At 41.8% G+C, this 14438-nt stretch overlaps 1 protein-coding gene across 1 annotated transcript in view; it reads right to left on the bottom strand.

The window, feature by feature from the left end:
- Positions 1–3545: 3545 nt before the first annotated feature.
- ano2 (anoctamin 2) overlaps positions 3546–14438 on the bottom strand; it is a 173374-nt gene continuing 162481 nt past the window's right edge. Inside the window, exon 24 of the mRNA XM_062981994.1 lies at positions 3546–4584. Within this exon, the coding sequence (XP_062838064.1) occupies positions 4306–4584 (279 nt within the window). The 3' untranslated portion in view covers positions 3546–4305. The remainder of the gene's footprint in view (positions 4585–14438) is intronic.

The raw sequence follows: 14438 nt of genomic DNA, 5'->3' as shown, positions 1-14438 counted from the left end.
ATACTCCAGTTCAGAAGTGGATTAAAATAAACTGCTTTATGAAAACAAAATAGTTTAGTTGTGCAACACCTACAAGAAAACATCTCAGGAACAGATTTGAGGCTGGAATGACGGCCACAATATCTGCTGATTTCAAATAGAAACTGAACCAGAAACTGCAGTTTTTATAACTACTGTGTTTCCCTGAAAATAAGACAGTGTCTTATATTAATTTTTGCTCCCAAAGATGTGCTAGATCTTATTTTTAGGGGATGTCTTATTTTTCCATGAAGAAGAATTCACATTTTTTATATACTGTACAGTAGTGGTCATCATAAACCAGCATAACCAGACAAATTGTGAATCCTATCAAGACTTTCTTGTTACTATCATTATTTCCATGTACAACACTCTGGTACGTACATTTACCGATCTTGCATGCTCTGGTGTTCTGTTCATTGGGCATGCTTCCAAACACAAACTTTGCTAGGTCTTACTTTTGGGGGAGGCCTTATATTTAGCAATTCAGCAAAATTTCTACTAGGTCTTATTTTCGGGGAAACAGGGTAAGATATTGGAAAATGCAGGGCCTTTTTTTTTCTTAACCAGCCCATTGAGATGTGCTGATGTACATATTCTTGTCAGTTTGGGATCACCCCAGTTTAGAGCCCTACATGGGATATACTCTTTGATGAGCTGCAGGACATTATCTGGCTTGTTCCTGACTTTCTGGTGAGTTTTTTTTAAAAACGCACTGTTTCTGGCTTGATCCACACCACAACGCACATTTGGGGGGGGGGGGGATATGCATTTTGTGGACACCCTGCCCTTAAGCTGACTTCAAACTGCATTATAGTGTCTGTGTAGAACTGCCTTGTTAATTTGTTTCAGCAAGAATACTCAAGAATCCCATAGTACCTAAAAGAACACCAAATGTGGTGTGTAGGACTGTGTTGTCTACATTGCATGAGTACATTTTCAGGTAAAAGCTAGCGGTAAAAGCTAGTGTTACTAAAAATTAGTACAATCTCTTTGAGTAGATTGATAACCATTTTGCTTCTGTTACACATTTCCACAATCCTCCTTCAAAAATAACTCACACTACAGATATACAAACTTTCCATATATGTCTTGAAGACAGTTTTTTGTTTTAAGGCATATCTATACTAAGATAGATAGTTAGAGTCCCTTCGGAGAGAGAGGGTGGGTTAAACTTTAATTTATTATTATTACAGTAGAGTCTCACTTATCCAACATAAACGGGCCGGCAGAACGTTGGATAAGTGAATATGTTGGATAATAAGGAGGGATTAAGGAAAAGCCTATTAAACATCAAATTAGGTTATGATTTTACAAATTAAGCACCAAAACATCATGTTATACAACAAATTTGACAGAAAATGTAGTTCAATACATGGTAATGCTAGATAGTAATTACTGTATTTATGTATTTAGTACTGAAATATTATGATATATTGAAAACATTGTATACAAAAATGCGTTGGATAATCCAGAACATTGGATAAGCGACTGTTGGATAAGTGAGACTCTACTGTATTATTATTATTATTATTATTATTATTATTATTATTATTATTATTAGATAGATAGATAGATAGATAGATAGATAGATAGATAGATAGATACATAGATAGATAGATAGATAGATAGATAGATAGATAGATAGATAGATACAGTAGAGTTTTACTTATCCAAGCCTTGCTTATCCAAGTTTCTGGATTATCCAAGCCATTTTTGTAGTCAATGTTTTCAATATATCGTGATATTTTGGTGCTAGACTCATAAATACAGTAATTACAACATAACATTACTGCGTATTGAACTGCTTTTTCTGCCAAATTTGTTGTAAAACATGATATTTTGGTGCTTAATTTGTAAAATCATAACCTAATTTGATGTTTAATAGGCTTTTCCTTAATGCCTCCTTATTATCCAACATATTTGCTTATCCAACATTCTGCCGACCCGTTTATGTTGGATAAGTGAGACTCTACTGTAATTACAACATAACATTACTGCGTATTGAACTGCTTTTTCTGTCAAATTTGGTGCTTAATTTGTAAAATCATAACCTAATTTGATGTTTAATAGGCTTTTCCTTAATCCCTCCTTATTATCCAAGATATTCGCTTATCCAAGCTTCTGCCGGCCCGTTTAGCTTGGATAAGTGAGACTCTGCTGTAGTAAGAGTGTGTGACTCGGCAAAGATCCATGCCATTTTTGGTCCCATTTTTGGCTGCCCCCTTGTTCTGTTTACCATGAAGTTCCTGAAATTGGGAGGCAGGGGGTGGAGGTGGGGTACCTGTTTTCGTTCCAGTAAGATTCGGTCCATTGGGGCCAATGGGGCTCATTTCTCCATCATTTGAAACTTGACTCAGTTGTAGGCCACATTTGTGACTGCAAGCCTGCTAAGTTTCAGGATGTTTCACCAATCCATTGACTTTTTTTTTGGAATTTTTATAAGTTTTTACCATAACATTTAAAAATGGGCTTGGTGGGGATGAGGGAGAAGGCCTTCTCTGTTGTGGCCCCCCGGCTTTGGAACTCGCTCCCCAGGGAGATCAGGCAGGCCCCTACCCTCCTCTCCTTTCGGAAAAGCCTGAAAACTTGGCTCTTCCAACAGGCTTTTGGCAACTGATCTCCATAGTAGGATCGACCTGTTGCCTATCCAGCAATAGTCCCTTGTGTATGCCTTCCCCAGCACTTTAATGGCTATGTCTATTTGGGTAGCCACCCCTCCCTGATGATACCGACATAACTTGCACTTTCGGCCCAGTTTCTTTGGATCTAGCCAAGATTTTATCAGTATATTTTCTATGTGATTTTTATGACTTGTTTTTATTGTTGATGGATCTGTTTTATTGCTCTGTTTTTATATTGTTGATGGCCCCATGTAAGCCGCCCCGAGTCCCTTCGGGGAGATGGGGCGGGGTATAAAAATAAAATTATTACAGTAGAGTCTCACTTATCCAACACTCGCTTATCCAACATTCTGGATTATCCAACGCATTTTTGTAGTAAATGTTTTCAATATATCATATTTTGGTGCGAAATTAGTAAATACAGTAATTACTACGTAGCATTACTGCGTATTGAACTACTTTTTCTGCCAGATATGTTGTATAACATGATGTCTTGGTGCTTAATTTGTAAAATCATAACCTAATTTGATGTTTAATAGGCTTCTCCTTAATCTCTCCTTATTATCCAACATATTCGCTTATCCAACGTTCTGCCGGCCCGTTTATGTTGGATAAGTGAGACTCTACTGTATTATTATTATTATTATTTTATTATGACACAGCAAACAAGATAGATATGCTGGATTTCATATCACAAAATCACAAGTCGAACACTTCCCAAGTGTCTAGGACTGTGTGATGTATTTTCGGATGATGCGTGCAGATCCCAGTAGGGTGGCCTTTTGCAGTTGGCAGATCATAATTTTGTCAATGTCTATTGTTTCCAAATGCCGGCTGAGATCTTTTGGCACGGCACCCAATGTGCCAATTACCACCGGGACCACCTGCACTGGTTTCTGCCAGAGTCTTTGAAGTTCAATCTTGATGTCCTGATAGCGGCTGAGTTATTATTATTATTATTATTATCATTATTATTATTATTATCATTATTATTATTATTAAAAAACCACAAGAGGAGTTTCTGGGAATTCAAGTCCTAAGGGCATGCCACGAGAGGGGAAGAGAATGGATACAGTCAACCAGGCCTCTTATTGAAAAAGAAAGTGAGAAGTACAGAGAGAAAGAAACCACAACTCTCATCATGCCCCATGAGGGAGCACAGAGGCTCCTTCAATGCCCACGCTGCACAAAGTGCTGCAGGGAAAGCGAATTCCCACTTAACTCAAGTGGGCACTGAGTGGGGGGCTTCGGGAAGGGATGGAGGAGACTGTCAGGGAAGAAAAAAGGGGAAGAGCTGCCTGATTTGCGAGGCTGCCCAGCCCACATGCAACCTCTGCCTCAGATAGAAGGCCACTCAGCTCCATTAGCCGCCATTAGCCAAAAAGGTCTGGCTACTCTGATCCGTATCAGCTAAGGCTTTGGCTGCCAGGCTCATTTACGGGGATTCAGCAGTCAAATCCCCCCAATCCTAATAGATAGATGGATATTCTGCTTTATACTAGTTTAATGCTCATGACCTCCTTCCTGACAGAATACTAGGAATTGCAGCAAGATGAGAGTAATGGCACATAAAGTTAAGCCCCACTTATGGTGCTGCAGTTCTCAGTGTTCTCTGTAGAGAGGGAGTCAATCATTCATCTGCAGTAAATATACCCTTTTGGGATCACACATCTGTATGCTGCGAACTAGAAGATGTAGAACTGCCTCGCTTATTGTGCCTGAACTGGCAAAAACTGGCAGCCCGATTTCTCCTTTCTTTTCTGTCACCCCTATTTTGCTTGTCTTGCCTTATAAAGTTTTCTATCAGTTTCAGTTTCTCATGTTCTTCCTTCAAGAAGAAGTCAACCAGCACACTCTTCTCCTTCTTGATCTGTTCGCTGATATCCTTGGGAATATCTGGGATCATCCAGTCGACGAGGATGCTAAGGAACATTACCAGGTTCTGTCATGAAATAAACAAATGAATTAATATAGAAGAAGGTGAAAGATGGTTGTCAAAATAACACGTTATCAAGTGCGTTGACATTAACACTGCTAACATTACAGTAGAGTCTCACTTATCCAACACTCGCTTATCCAACGTTCTGGATTATCCAACACATTTTTGTAGTCGATGTTTTCAATAAATTGTGATATTTTGGTACTAAATTCGTAAATACAGTAATTACTACATAGCATTATTTCGTATTGAACTACTTTTTCTGTTAAATTTGTTGTATAACATGATGTTTTGGTGCTTAATTTGTAAAATCAGAACCTAATTTGATGTTTAATAGGCTTTTCCTTAATCCCTCCTTATTATCCAACATATTTGCTTATCCAACGTTCTGCCGGCCTGTTTATGTTGGGTAAGTGAGACTCTACTATATTAAAAAACCTCCATATTCCTGAAACATTTCTCCCAAAATTTCCTTTTGTGAAATAATCTACAGATAGTCAAAATATCAAGAGAAATGTTAGTCAGAAATCTTATCAGTTGTTACCCAATAAAGGCTAATCTAGAAATGGAAAAGTTTCTGAAAGTATTTTTAATTCTTTTTTGTTTTGATTTTGCTTGTATATCCCTGGGTTTTGCATCCAAACTATTTCTTGAAGTAACTTAGGTTTCTCTCACCCCCACCCCACATTTGCGTTCTTCCTCCTCCCACTGATCACGGGGTCAGAAATGGATTTTCACCAATTTCTGTTAAGCTTTTGTTAATTATTATTCAGGAATTTTAGAATTTTAGTATGGGAATCATATCAAACTTCCTTTATTGAATTAGACAACTGATGTGCCTGGGCCATTTATTGTTCACTTCGACTAGAAATTTATTTATTTATTTATTTTATTATTTACAGCATTTATATTCCACCCTTCTCACCCTGAAGGGGACTCAGGGCGGATCACATTACACATATAGGCAAACATTCAATGCCTTTTTAACATAGAACAAAGACAAGACAAACATAGGCTCCGAGCGGGCCTCGAACTCATGACCTCCTGGTCAGAGTGATTCATTGCAGTGATTCATTGCAGCTGCTCTCCAGCCTGCGCCACAGCCCAATGCCGAACTATTCATGATCTCAAAGAAACATGTTCATTCCTGATAAATGATATGCTCTAAATCTAAGGATTAAAGCTGTTGAATTAGATCTTCAGTCAAGTCCAACTGAGAGAACTAGATTTTCTGAATGTGTTGTACTGTCTCTTCATTAGTAACTTCGCAAAGTTCTGGATCATTCAAAGTGCCAACCTATAAATGTCTTTTGAGAAGTAAATTCACCCGAGTTTAATGCAACTAAAGTCATTTGCACTTGAAACATTTTTAATGGAATGGAGATAGGCTTATCATTAGCAAGCAAGGGATGTATTGCATGGTGTTACTGCTGTTCTGTTTTTCCCTGGCAGGGATGAAGTGGGTGGGAGGCAGGGATTACCATCAAAAATAATGTTTCTCAGATTAAGTCATTGTTCTGAGGGGTTTTTTTAACTAGTGTGCAATATAAATTTCAGGAAGGCAAATATAATTTAATAATCCTCAGTGAAACCTGGTGGGATTAGTCTCATTGTTGGAACTTAGTAATGAAAAGGTATAATCTTTTCCAAAAATATAGACCAAACAGGAATGAAGTATGAGTAGGACTGCATGTCAAGGACACGACGTAGCACATGCTGAGAGGTTGAGAGTCTTTGGATAAAAAAATAATGCAAAGAGAAACAACACTGGTGCATCAATAAGAATATAGTGTCTAAACCAGGTGACTAAATAATACCATTATATTCTGTTTTGTTCAGACCTCACCTGGAATAATACTGTGTGCAGTTCTGGGCACCACATTCAAGAAGGATGTTGACAAGCCAGAATGTGTCTAGAGAAGAGTGGCCAAAATGATAAAAGATCTGGAAAACCATGCTCTATGCGGAATGGTTGAGGGAGCTGGATATGTTTTGCTTGGAGAAGAAAAGGCTGAGAGGGGAAATTATATCCATGTTTCAATACCGTATTTACTCAAATCTAATGCTCACCTTTTTGGGGGCTAAATTACCTTGCCAAAATTAGGGTCCACATTAGATTTGTGTAATCCTGTAAACTTAGTGCTAAGCCAAAACCAAAGGGGAAGCTACTTCAGAGGAATCTGGAGTGCCTATTTGAGAGATGTAATCTGTAATTTAGTTGTAACAGCTCAATGCTATACAATCCTGGAATTTGTAGTTTGGTGAGGCATCCACATACTTTGGCAGAGAAGGCTCAAGACCTTGCCATAATACAGCCACCGTGAATTCATAGCATTGAACCAAGGCAGTTAAAGTAGATAACCTTGGCCTGCACTTGAAAACAATCAGTACTGACAAAATCACAATCTGTCAACTGCAAAATGCCACCCTACTTGGATCTGCATGCATTATTCACTGATACATCACATAGTCCTAGACACTTGCGAAGTGTCCGACATGTGATCCAATACAAAAGCCAGCATAGTGATCTTGTTTGCTGTGTACTAATCATGTTGTGTATCAAATAATAAAGCAGTCAAAGAAGAAGAGCATGCCCTGGCAGAATATGTAAAGCAAAGTGAAGAACCTGCTTTGATTGAAGTCAAAAATCAGAAACTCCTCAAAGCACAGAAGACAAAGAATCAGTACAAGATAACCACACTACAAATTAGAGCTGACAGCTAGCACAACAAAACATTGCATGGAAAGTTCCTTGACAAAATTGAAGGAAAAGCTGATAAGGAGAAGACCTGGCTATGGCTCACGAATGGGACCCTGAAGGAGACAGAAGGCCTGATCCTTGCAGCCCAGGAGCAAGCCATCAGAACAAATGCAATTAAGGCCAAGATCGAAAAATCACCTGATGACCCAAAATGCAGACTCTGCAAGGAAGCTGACGAAACCATTGATCATATCCTCAGCTGCTGTAAGAAAATCGCACAGACAAACTACAAACAGAGGCACAACTAGTTGGCCCAAATGATTCATTGGAACTTATGCCTCAAGTACCACCTCCCAGCAGTAAAGAACTGGTGAGATCGCAAACCTGCAAAAGTATTGGAAAATGAGCACGCAAAGATACTGTGGGACTTCCGAATCCAGACTGACAAAGTTCTGGAACACAACACACCAGACATCACAGTTGTGGAAAAGAACAAGGTTTGGATCATTGATGTCGCCATCCCAGGTGACAGTCGCATTGACGAAAAACAACAGGAAAAACTCAGCCGCTATCAGGACCTCAAGATTGAACTTCAAAGACTCTGGCAGAAACCAGTGCAGGTGGTCCCGGTGGTGATGGGCACATTGAGTGCTGTGCCAAAAGATCTCAGCCGGCATTTGGAAACAATAGACATTGACAAAATCATGATCTGCCAACTGCAAAAGGCCACCCTGCTGGGATCTGCGCGCATCATCCGAAAATACATCATACAGTCCTAGACACTTGGGAAGTGTTCGACTTGTGATTTTGTGATACAAAATCCAGCATATCTATCTTGTTTGCTCTGTCATACAATAAAATAATTAATAATTAATAATAATAATAATAATAATAATAATAATAATAATAATCAGAAGTATGAGTTGTTTTTTTCTAAACTAAAACCTCAGTATTCAGATTAAATTCTTGGCACTTTGAGATAAATAAGTGGGTTTGGGTTGCAGTTTGGGCACTCAGCTTCTAAAAGGTTCACCATTACCGAGCCAGGACACTGAGCAAAGGATTCAAATTACAGGAAAGATTCCACCTAATCATTAGGAAGAACTTTCAGCTGGAAGTGGAATCAGCTGTCTTGGAGTGTGGTGGAATCTCCTTCTCTGGAGGTTTTTAAGCAGTGGCTGTGTGTCCCTGCATAGCAGGGATCTTGTGAGCTCTTCCAGCTCTATGATTCTATGATTTGACTTGTTCCAGTCCCTCCTAATTCAAGAAAACCTGGTGCTCAAAGAATTCTACCCAGTGTCAGGGCATTTGTAATTTGCCCAGAAACTAATCAGCAGCCAGTTCAGTAATTTTAAAGTAGATGTAATATGCTCATTCCTAGATGTTACTATGATCAATCTGGCTACCTGATCAGGCTTCCAAGTTCAGAAACTCCAGTTGAACTAACTGGAGTTTCTGAACTGGGTATGGATGTAGCCCAGCATACAGCACATTGCAGAAGTCCAACCTTGAGATTACCAGTGTATGCATCACTATCTTTAGGGCTTCAGATTCTAGGAAGAGGTGCAGCTGGTGTACTAGGTGAAGATAGTAACAAGCACTGATGATTGCTATCTTTAAGTATCTGAAAGGATTCTAATTATCCCAATGTAGGGATCAGGTGGGGTTGTTTTGGACATGTGTACCATTTCTTTCATTTCTTCAGGAGCACGAAATAGGAAGCCCCCTCCCTGAATGAAAATCATCTTGACATGAAAGTAAGCTGGAGCTGATCCTGGCTCCAAGCCTACTTTTGTCTGCAGCCAAGCAGGAAAGAAAGTGCATGTGTGGCATGCAGGCCCAAAAAGTGCCCATGCCCACCAGTACCTGCAGCCAGAACTGGCCCAAGGTAATTTAAAGTTGTAGGCAAACTTTGTTTTGCGCCCCCCAGTACCTGCAGCCAGAACCGGCCCAAGGTAATTTAAAGTTGTAGGCAAACTTTGTTTTGCGCCACCAAGGAGACGGGGCCTGGGTGCGTGGCGCGGGAGGCGGGACCAGGGTGGGCGGCACAGCCTGGCCCAGCCACTAGCCGGCCTGGCCCAGCCAGCAGCCACGGTGGGAAAGTCCTTCCAGGCTGGCTGGACATTCCCGCTGTGGACATTCCTGCCCTGGCCCCCGCCTCCCGTGCAGCGCAAGAGGCGGGGCCTGGGCTCACAGCGCGGGAGGCGGTGCCAGGGCGGGAATGTCCAGCCAGCCTGGCTGGGCATTTGCCACAGCCTGGAAGGACTTTCCTGCTGCGGCTGTTGGCTGGGCCAGGCCGGCTGCTAGCTGGGCCAGCTGGTGGCTGGGCCAGGCCGCGCGGCACGCCCTGGCTCCGCCTCTCATGCTGTGCCAGAGGCGGGGCCAGGGCGCATGGTGTGGGAGGTGGGGCCAGGGGAGGTGGGGCCACCATCTGGCCTGGCCCATCCAGCAGCCGCGGCGGGAATGTCCTTCCAGGCTGTGGCGAAGGCCCAGCCAGGCTGGCTGGACATTCGCGCCCTGGCCCCGCCTCCCACGCTACGTGCCCTGGCCCCGTCTCTCGTGCTGCGTGCCCTGGCCCCGCTTCCCGCGCAGTGCGGTAGGCGAGGCCAGGGCGCGCGGCACAGGAGGCGGGGCCAGGTCCGCCCCCACCTCCCAGGGGCTCGACAGCGCCACTGGGACCATGGCGCCCAACGTGGAGGCGTAATCGGCTTCCACATTCCACATTGGCCTGCCTGCAGCCAAGCGTCTCTTACTCTATAGTAAGAAGTGCTTGGCTGCAGGCGTGTACACTTTCTGTGCCTGCATGCCACATACACACTCACTCTCTTTCCAAGGAGAGTGCATGTGTGGCATGCAGGCAGGCCTGGAAAGTGCGCATGCCTGCCAGTGCCTGCAGCCAAGCGCCTCTTCCAGAATTGAAACAACAGATAAAAAGCCTCTTTAAAGTGCGTGCCAGGGAGGGGAGCCTGGGTGGGAAGCCCCCCCCCCCATAATGGTCCAATAGAAAGTGGATCTTCCAGAGCTCCCAAAAAACAGATCAGGGCCCCCACCCAAATCCAGGACACGAAACAGGTCAAGGTTTACCCCGAATGCACAACTCTAATGTATACTATGTGTAGAAATCCAAGGTTGGTCTTGCTTTCATTTTCAGTTTATGTTTGCTAAAACTGGTAGAAGAATTGGACACACAAATGACCGTCCCACTGTCTCCTTGATTGTTCCTTTTTAAAAAATTCTGTATAATGGTATAGTGTCAAAGTAGCTCAGTAGGACTGCTATCAGTTTCTTTTTCAAAAAGTCATATTCTGCTACACTACAGTGGGAAGAAAGCCCATTGGAGTGTGTTGAAAGAATGTTACACTAGCACAATTTCCACAGTATTTTTTCTTTTCTTTTAAAGGCAGGAAACATGAGGCAAGAAAAGTGATGACAGCCCTCTGGGAAATAGCCAAATAAGGATGAGGCTGGAGACATATTTGTGGGGAAAATATGTACTGGGCAGCTATCCAAAATTGCCCCCAGAATGGAAAAACTAAAACAGGTACAATTGCCATAGGCACGGGAACAAAACTGCAAAAGGCAGCATTACTATCTGATATTATGGTGATCCTATTTTTATTATTTATCATTAGATTATTTCTTAATTCCCACTTTATTAATGAAACAAGGGGCTAGAGTGAAAAGTATTGTGACTTCAGTTGTGCTAATTTTAGGTTGGGAACAAGACAAGTGTGTGCACATACAGAGGTTTGAATAGATATTCTTTCTTTAGAAAACCAGAAATATTTCAGGATTAAGGGATATGTGATATGGCAATAATCATTCATTATAAATATGCACAGAAGAATGCACACATTTCCAAATGTACACAAACACTGTCCTAAGATTGCACATAGCCAGAGAATGTTTACAACTGAAAACGTCCAGAAGAATAAGATTGATTTCTGTGTATCAAAAGTCCACAAGGAACTGTGGAGGAATATGAAAAAAAACCTGGAATCTCTTTGTAGAACAAGACACTATTCAAATATTAGGTTAAACATTGTGTACACATAAAAATTATGCTTAAATTCGAGAAACAAAAACACAATTGTAATATTTTTTTTTTTTGGTGTAAGGAGCGACTTGAGAAACTGCAAGTCGCTTCTGATGTGAGAGAATTGGCCGTCTGCAAGGGCATTGCCAAGGGGATGCCCGTATGTTCTGATGTTTTACCATCCTTTTGGGAGGCTTCTCTCATGTTCTCGCATGGAGCTGGAGCTGACAGAGAAAGCTCATCCATGCTCTCTCCAGGTTGGAGATGGCTCCACAAACAACCCACACCCAAGCCAGAGCAACACAGACTCAAAGACCTCCCCTCACCCTGGAGAGCAGCGGACGGTATTTATACATGGCTCTCATGTCTCCTTTCAAACTTCTCTTCGGCAGGTAAACAGACCCAGCACTTTAAGATGCTCCTCAGAGGGATTATTCATCCTTTTAGGTGACCTCTTTCTCTGGATACCTCCCACCTCAGAGTCATCATCATCATCATCATCATCATCATTATTGCGGTGAACCATGAAAATGAACAAAACCTGGCTCCCAGCATTACAAAACTCTCCAACCAGGACAGTAAATAAAGAGCAACACTCTGAAAACAGGGGAATACCAGACAAGAAACAACCAAAGCCAGCTAACACCTCCCAACAAAGGATACCCCCAGGGAGGAAACAGCAAGGCTTTGAAACTACAAGGCTATTACACGCTAATCAAGTTGGCCAATCACAACATACACACTTGCCTCAGGCAGGCGAGAGTTCTTTCTCCCTCCCTGGATATTATTCCACAGATACATAAACCGCACTTGCATGGCTCCTGCCTACCTACGGGGATCCTCTGTTGCTCACCTTGAATAGCACTGAACAGCCTTGCAGCTTCAAACACAGGCTGCTTCTCATTACATACGTTTCCATAACAACAGACTATGCCACACCAATGCGTGGTCGAGCACAGCTAGACATATTCCAGACAGAAAACAACCAGAGCCAGCTAACACGTTCCAATAAAGGATTCCCCCTGAGAGTTATTATTATTATTATTTTATTATGACACAGCAAACAAGATAGACATTTCGTATCACAAAATCACAAGTCGAACACTTCCCAAGTGTCTAGGACTGTGTGATGTATTTTCGGATGATGCGCGCAGATCCCAGTAAGGTGGCCTTTTGCAGTTGGCAGATCATAATTTTGTCAATGTCTATTGTTTCCAAATGCTGGCTGAGATTTTTTGGCACGGCACCCAATGTGCCGATCACCACCGGGACCACCTGTACTGGTTTCTGCCAGAGTCTTTGAAGTTCACTTTTGAGGTCCTGATAGCGGCTGAGTTTTTCCTGTTGTTTTTCGTCAATGCGATTGTCATCTGGATGGCAACATCAATGATCCAAACCTTTTTCTTTTCCACAACTGTGATGTCTGGTGTGTTGTGTTCCAGAACTTTGTCAGTCTGGATTCAGAAGTCCCACAGTATCTTTGCGTGTTCATTTTCCAATACTTTTTCAGGTTTGTGATCCCACCAGTTCTTTACTCCTGGCAGGTGGTACTTGAGGCATAAGTTCCAATGAATCATTTGGGCCACATAGTTGTGCCTCTGTTTGTAGTCTATCTGTGTGATTTTCTTACAGTAGCTGAGGATATGATCAATGGTTTCATCAGCTTCCTTGCACAGTCTGCATTTTGGGTCATCAGCTGATTTTTCGATCTTGGCCTTAATTGCATTTGTTCTGATGGCATGCTCCTGGGCTACAAGGATCAGGTCTTCTGTCTCCTTCTTCAGGGTCTTCTCCTTGTCAGCTTTTCCTTCACCATCATCATCATCATCATCATCATCATCATCATCATCATCATCATCATCATCAGGTTCCTGGGAACCATAAAAATGAAGAAAACCTGGCAGCCAGCATTAAAAAAAACTATAATCTAGACAGTAGATAAAGAACAACACTCTGAAAATAAGGGTATCCCAAACAGGAAACAACTAGAGCCAGCTAACACCTTCCAACAAAGGATTCCCCCAGGGAGGAAACAACCATGCTTTGAAGCTGCAAACCCATTCAATGCTAATCAAGATGACTAATTTCAACATTCATACTTGCCTCCACAAACAAAAACCCACTGAGGACAACGCCACAGTGATGCATGGCCGGGCACAGCTAATATTGTGTGTACACACACACACACACACACGGTTGAATCAAAACATTTTGCCTCTTGTGTCATAAAAAAAAGTTATGAATGAATATATAACAGCAGAATCTGAAACAACGTAGGCTGTAGGGTGCGTGCCTCATCCACCCTACAGCCCTTATTTGGCCCTTACTGACTTTTACCTGTTTGGACCTCTGAAAGATGACCTACGTGGTTTCAGATTCAATGACCTGAATGACATTAAAACAGCTTTTAAGTCATGGGTCACAAAGCAAGACCCTGAATTTTTCCAAAATGGTTTTGATACCTGGGTTAAACAATGGTGGAAATGTGTACAGAATGATGGTGACTATGTCGAATGGTAGTTTTGTGTAGAGGTTAATTCAGGCTGTGGTCTGTAGCAACTTCTGCTGTTATATGTTCATTTATAATGTTTATATGACACTGGAGGCAAAACGTTTTGATCCACCTGTGTGTGTGTGTGTGTGTGTTTGTGTGTGTATATACACAAAGGAAAATGAATCTAGCTTCATGTCTCATAGTGCTTGTATGAGTTAACTTCTTTAAAGCTTCTTGGAGGATAGAAATTACACTAGGAAGTAATTCTGCAACTCCAAAAAAGGACATAAAGCAAGTTGGCCTATAACCAACACTTTTACTGGATGCTTCAGATGGTTGCACAGCTGACCAGACTTATGCTAGAGCCATTTCTCACAGTTGGAGAATATGGATGTTCAAAATGGGCCTGATAGTAACAGAATTATGGTGAAATTTGACACCAAAGTAGGGATTTTGCTGGAAGCCTAAAAACAGGAAACGCACTCATTTTAAAACCTTTTAATATTTCATACATCAATATACTGGTGACTAAATAGATTACCAGAATTTTTCAATGCTCTCTCCCCCCCCCTCCCCCAGTAGAACAGATAATCTACCACAAAGTTTTCAGGTTCAGTAGTAACATG

The sequence above is a fragment of the Anolis carolinensis genome, chromosome 5, assembly GCF_035594765.1.
Source record: "Anolis carolinensis isolate JA03-04 chromosome 5, rAnoCar3.1.pri, whole genome shotgun sequence".
Classification (NCBI taxonomy): domain Eukaryota; kingdom Metazoa; phylum Chordata; class Lepidosauria; order Squamata; family Dactyloidae; genus Anolis; species Anolis carolinensis.
The sequence above is the reverse complement of the archived record's forward strand: the minus strand, read 5'-3'. Positions and strand labels throughout refer to the sequence as shown.